At 45.0% G+C, this 6,234-nt stretch overlaps 1 protein-coding gene across 1 annotated transcript; it reads left to right on the forward strand.

Moving 5' to 3' along the window:
* The first annotated feature begins 3,684 nt into the window (after nt 1–3,684).
* Nucleotides 3,685–5,103, forward strand: LOC135089957 (U-scoloptoxin(01)-Cw1a-like). Its single transcript, XM_063986144.1, has 2 exons — nt 3,685–3,784; nt 4,610–5,103. The coding sequence occupies exon 2, from the start codon at nt 4,616–4,618 to the stop codon at nt 4,991–4,993; it is 378 nt and encodes a 125-aa protein (XP_063842214.1). The 5' UTR covers nt 3,685–3,784; nt 4,610–4,615; the 3' UTR covers nt 4,994–5,103.
* Nucleotides 5,104–6,234: the final 1,131 nt, after the last annotated feature.

Consider the following 6,234-nt stretch of genomic DNA (forward strand, 5'->3'; position numbering starts at 1 on the left):
TTTCCAGTCTTAATGATCCATCTAAGGAGACGCGAGCATGGTGAGGTGAGGGGAGGCTAGAAGGGGCGGGGCGAGGCGAGGCGAGGCGTGTCTGGTCTGGTAATGAAGGTGATCTATTATGAATCTGTTATTGTTTAGCTTCCAGTCTTATCCTTCCTCTGTGTTGCTCCTATTCTCTTACCGCCTTCTCATCCTCCTCCTACTCCTTCTCCTCCTCCTACTCCTTGTTCTTGTGCTATTCTTGCTTTATATTTCTTTTTTTTTCCTTACTCCTCTTCTTCGTCTTCGTCTTCTTCTTCTTCTCCTCCTCTTCTTCTTCTTGCCCTACAGTTCCTATATAATCAAGAACTAAGATTGTTATCGCTTGTTATTCTTCTTGATTCTTTGTTATTTCTCCGTAAAAAAATTTATAATCATCTTTCCTTTCTTCATTTCTGTCTGTCTGTCCGTTTCTATGACTCTCTCTCTCTCTCTCTCACTCTCTCTCTCTCCTCTCTCCTCCTCTCTCTCTCTCTCTCTCTCTCTCTCTCCTCTCTCTCTCTCTCTCTCTCTCTCTCTCTGTGCTGGTTAAAAAGCCTGAAGGTCAATAGGAAAATATTGCCCAACTCTTCTCTCCTCCTTCTCCTCCTCCTCTCCCCTTTCACCCTCCTTTCGCCTTTCACTTATCGTATTCTTCCTTCCCATTTACACCCACTCCCCCCTTCTCTCTCTCGTCTCTCTCTCTCTCTCTCTCTCTCTCTCTCTCTCTCTCTCTCTCTCTCTCTCTCTCTCTCTCTCTCTCTCTCTCTCTCTCTCTCTCATGTTTATGGTCACATGAGTAATGAGAGATGTGCTTTGTAACCTTGAGAAGAAGGATGAGGAGGAGGAGGAGGAGGAGGAGGAGGAGGAGGAGGAGGAGGAGGAGGAGGAGGAGGAGGAGGAGGAGGAGGAGGAGGAAACTCTGAATAACAAGTGAATATCTTGCTATATCTATGCACGTACGCCTCATCATCATCTCCTCCTCCTCCTCCTCCTCCTCCTCCTCTTGCTCCTCCTCCTCCTCCATTACCTGCCTCCTTCACCTGCAGCCAATTAAAGGGTTATCACTGATCACCTGAGGGAGTTAATTAAGGGTAAAAAAAATATATTCAAAGCCTTGCAGTGCATAATTATCTTAAGTATATAATATATTACTACTAATCGTTCTTTCTTTGTGTTCCTTTACCTTCCCTCTGTTTTGGGAAAGGGAGGGAGGGAGGGAGGGAGGGAGGAGGGAGGGAGGGGGAGGGGGAGAGAGAGAGAGAGAGAGAGAGAGAGAGAGAGAGAGAGAAGAGAGAGAGAGAGAGAGAGAGAGAGAGAGAGAGAGAGAGAGAGAGAGAGAGAGAGGATGATGGTAGAGAAGAAATGCAAAGACGGAAGGAAAGGGAGATGAGGGAGAGAATGAGAGAAGTTATGAAGAAAAGGGAGAAGGGAAGATAATGGAAAGAAGAAAAGAAAAGGAAGGTAGAGTAAAAGAAAGAGGGGAGATAGAGGGAAGATGGATAAAAGGAAGGAAAGAGAGATAAAAGTAAAAATAGGAGAGAGGTTGGACAGAAGAAAAAAGGAAGATAGAGTCAAGAAAGAAAGAAGAGAAGAAGAGGAAGATATAGAAGGTATGAAGGAAATGAGACAGTAAAGAAAGGAGAGAGAGAAAGAAGGAATAATGGTAAAGAAGTAAGGAAGGATGGAAGGAGTGAAAGGGAGATAGGGAGATGAAGAGACGAAAATAAAGATGGAAGCAGAGGAGGAAGATAATAAAGAATGACAAAATATCCGTGGGGACTCATCTTCCTCCTCCTCCTCCTTTCCTTCCTCTATCTTCTTCTCTTCCTCCTCCTGTAATTTCTTTTTTTCTCTCCTCGTTATCCTCCTCACCACACACACACACACACACACACACACACACACACACACACACACACACCTCGTAGAAACAATTATCAGGGTTACACAGGTAAGACATTCACACAAAGACGTGGCGATAAAGAATAACGGTCCGGAGGTTGGGTTAGGCAGAGGCGTCTGAGGGAGAAGGGAAGGGAAGGGAAGGGAAGGGAAGGGAAGGGAAGGGGAAGGAGGGAAGCATCACGGGGTCAGGTCAGGTTCGGTCAGGTCAGATTAGGTCAGGTACCTCCCTAGGTCAGTCCCCCGCAGGGTGTATGTACGAGTATGTTTGTATGTACTGTCATTACTTCTAAGGTGTGAAATGGATGGGTCGACGAGAATACGGGAATGATTACAGGTTACTGGAGACCTTAGCGAACCGGCCTCACCTTTTGTGCCGGGGAGAAGGGAGGAATATTGCTTCAAACTAAGACTACTATTATTTTGCTTCTATTCAGGACTATTATTCGTATTCTGCTGGGAACAGGGAGGGAATTTGCTTCTATCCAAGACTACTATTATTTTGCTTCTATCAAAAACTATTATTTGTATTTTTGCCGAGAAGAGGGAAGGGATTTTGCTTCTATTCAAGACTACTATTTGTATTTTGCCGGGAATATTAGAGGAAATTTGCCTCTAAGACTATCATTCGTATTTTAAGAGCTAACCGACCCACTATGCAACTATATACTCCGCTGCGATTCAATAAAGCAGTGTTCTCAAGTCATACAGCATACGAATACATGAAAACAAGGGAACAAGGAAGAGATTTTGCGTATTATAACACAAGAGAAAGAGAAAGGGAGAGGAGCGATTGACAGGAAGGTTATAAGGGAGAGTAAGAATTAGGGTTGTAAAGACGAGAGAGAAAGAGAAAGAAAGTAAGGATTAGTTAATAGGTTATAATAGAGAAATAGTATTGAGATCATAAGGTAAATAGCACGAACCATAATATAAGACAGAAAAGGGAAGTAAGGATTAGTTAACAGGAAGATTTATAAATGAAAAGAACAGAAATTATATAAAAGTGAGAGTTATTAGTTATAGCAAAAGTTTAAGAGTGCAAGGTAAAGTTAAGAGGAAGTTACTAAAGAGCTTAGGTATTAAAAGGGTAATAAGAGGGAGATGGATAAAAGGAAGGGGGGAAGACAAAGGGACAAAGGGAAGATATTGAAAGGTTTGCTGATTTCTCACGTTATTTGAGCCACCTTCCTTTGTGTGTGTGTGTGTGTGTGTGTGTGTGTGTGTGTGTGTGTGTGTGTGTGTGTGTGTGTGTGTGTGTGTGTGTGTGTGTGTGTGTGTGTGTGTGTGTGTGTGTGTGTGTGTGTGTGTGTGTGTGTGTGTGTTCGTGGGATTAGTAACGGGGAGGTATTCTGCGTTTATCTAAGACTACTACTACTACTGCTGTTTACATTTATATCCTGCTCCTGTCAAGTCACACACACACACACACACACACACACAAAATATATAAAAAAAAATCAAATACTGCTTCCTACTGATTCCTCCTCCTCCTCCTCCTCCTCCTCCTCGTGTCCCTTCATATTAGCCACTTAACCTCAAAATTACCCATATATACCTCGGGCGTCGGGAGGCGGAAGTCACGGTCACTGGAGGAGGAGGAGAAGAAGGAGGAGGAGGAGAAGAAGGAGGAAGAAGAGGAGGGGGAGGAAGCGAAAAGAGACGGAGAAGGAGAGAGATAAAAAAAAAGGTATTTGTGATGACTTTAGCACGAGGACGAGTCTCTGTCTTCCTCTCTCTCTCTCTCCCTCTCTCTCTCTCTCTCACTCTCCCTCTCTCTCTCTACTCTCCCAGCCCCTCCAGGTATATAAGGGGCATCCAGTCCTTTCAGTGTCGTCAGTTCATTCCAGCACCTCCTCCAGTGAGTACCGCCTCCTCCTCCTCCTTCTCCTCCTCCTCACGAGTCACGATCCCAGCCTTCACGATCTGCGCGGCCTCCACCATCTTCCCACGGATTCACTTTCTACGCGAGTCGTCTTCTTAGTCTTCTTCGTTTTCTTTGCTGTCGTTTTCTCTTTCTTCAGCTTCTTTTTCCAATTCGTTTTCTATGCATTTCTTTTTCGCCTTTGTTTTCTTCTTTCGTCTTCTTTGCCATCGTCCTCGTTTTCGTCTTTTCGTCACCATTGTCTTCTTGTGCTTTTTCTTCTATTCCTTTGTAATTTTCATCCTTATTTGAAGGTTTCATGTTTTTTTTCCATTATCCTCTTCTTTCCTATCTGCTCTTTTATTTTTATCCTGTTCTTTGTGCTTTCATACACTTTCCTTCTCTTCTTTCACCACCACCACCACCAACAACAACAACAATTCCCTCTCCTCCTCCTCCACCGTCACCACCACCACCACCACCACCTCCTTTTCCTCCATCTCTTCTCTCCCATTCATTCCTTCCTTAACCCCTTCAGCACATTTGCCTAAGAATGTTCCCACGCCTCATCACTTGTAAACACACTCAAACACGCGGCCTCTCCCTATGACCTTGTGTGTGTGTGTGTGTGTGTGTGTGTCTAAGTGTGCGTGTGCGGGAGTCATTAGCGTGAAGGACTTTCTAACACCTACGATGAAGAGAGTAATAACAGTAAGGGTCGGCAGGGTTCCTCAGTGTGATAGTAAACTTAAGTCCTTTCATTCATTCGATCTCTCCTTTACTTCTAACCTGACCTAACTTCACCACTCTCTCCCACTCCAGAACACAATGAAGGTCCTCGCCGTGGTTCTGTGCCTCGCCGCCGCCGCCTCCGCCCGGATGGCTTACACCTTCTCAGACGGGTACCTGGACATCCTTGGCGCCGAACCTGCCCAGAACTTTGACTGCGTGGGTCGCCCTTACGGCTACTACGCTGACGTGCCCACGGACTGCCGGGTGTTCCACGTGTGCCTGCCCATCAATGACGAGGCGGGAGAGGTGGTGGAGACTCATCACTTCTCCTTCTTCTGCGGCAACCAGACAGTGTTCAGCCAGGAATCCCTCACGTGCGCCCATCCACAGGAGGCCTTCCCCTGCGCCGAGGCCGAGTCTCTCTACGACTCCTCCAACGCAGACTTCGGAAAGATCCCCGAGGAGAATTTGTAACGACCATCCCCATCCCGATGCCGCCCCCCCGCCCCGCCTCGCCCCTCACCTCTCTCCTTCTTCCTCCATGCTGTACATCGCTAAGCCATATTAAAAGTACATGTTGAATATCTGTGCCTCTCTCTTCTCCCGTGCTGTGATGTCTGCTGTGACGCCGTGACATCTTTTGTGACCTATTCTGTGACGCTGTGACATCTCCTGTGATACTATATCCTCCGTGACGCTGTGACCTCTACGACGCTGTGACATCCCTTGTAGCCCCGAAACATCCTGTGTGATGTTGTGACCTCCTCTGTGACTCTGTGACATCCCTAGAAACGCTCTGACATCCTTTGTGACGCTGTGACCTCCTTTGGCATTCCTTGTGACATCCTCCATCACGCTTAGACATCTCCTGTGACGCTGGAATTTTTTCTGTGATGCTGTGGTGTCCTCTGGCTCCTTGTGCACCTCAGAGACCCAGTATGATAGTTTTCTAAAGATAAAGTGAAGGAAATCCAGTGCTATTTATTCGTTATGTGATCAGAGACTATTACTGTATTATGCAGAGACGAAAAACAGACTGCAGTGTAAATCTTTCCTAGGGGACGTAAGGTACAGGTCTCTTGTACCGCCAAAGACCTCACAGACAGCCTTCCACTGCCTTCAGAATGCCAAAAAAATATATATAAACTGAAGGCACAACTCTTCACTGCCTTCCAGATGTCAAAAATACATAAAAACCTCACAACTCAACCTTTCACTGCCTTTAGAATGTCAAAAATATACAAAAATTACGCAACTCAACGTTTCACTGTCTTCAGAATGTTAGAAAGGCTAACAGACACACAGACGCAGCCTTTCACTATTTGTTTACGGTGGAAACACATACAAGCTTCACAGACACGGCCTTTCACTGCTATATGCAAAATTCAGACACAAACTTTCACTCCTTGGTTTAGAGTAAAGACGCATAAATATATATATTCTTCTTGGACGCAGCGTTTCACTGTTTGCTTAAGATTAGAACAAGCTAAAATGCGAAAAATGCACGAAAGCTTCACAAATACAGCTTTTCATTGCTTAGTCTGCTTAAAATGCTAGAAAATCATGTAAAATTCACATACCCAAACTTCCACTGCCTTCAAATTCCCAGAAACCTCACAAATTTCACCCTTCACTAGTTTAAGTTAACTTTTTCACTGCGACATGCAAAAATTCACAACGTATATAATATTCATGAGCATCTACAGGAAAGAAAG

The sequence above is a fragment of the Scylla paramamosain genome, chromosome 34, assembly GCF_035594125.1.
Source record: "Scylla paramamosain isolate STU-SP2022 chromosome 34, ASM3559412v1, whole genome shotgun sequence".
In the NCBI taxonomy this organism is placed as follows: Eukaryota; Metazoa; Arthropoda; class Malacostraca; order Decapoda; family Portunidae; genus Scylla; species Scylla paramamosain.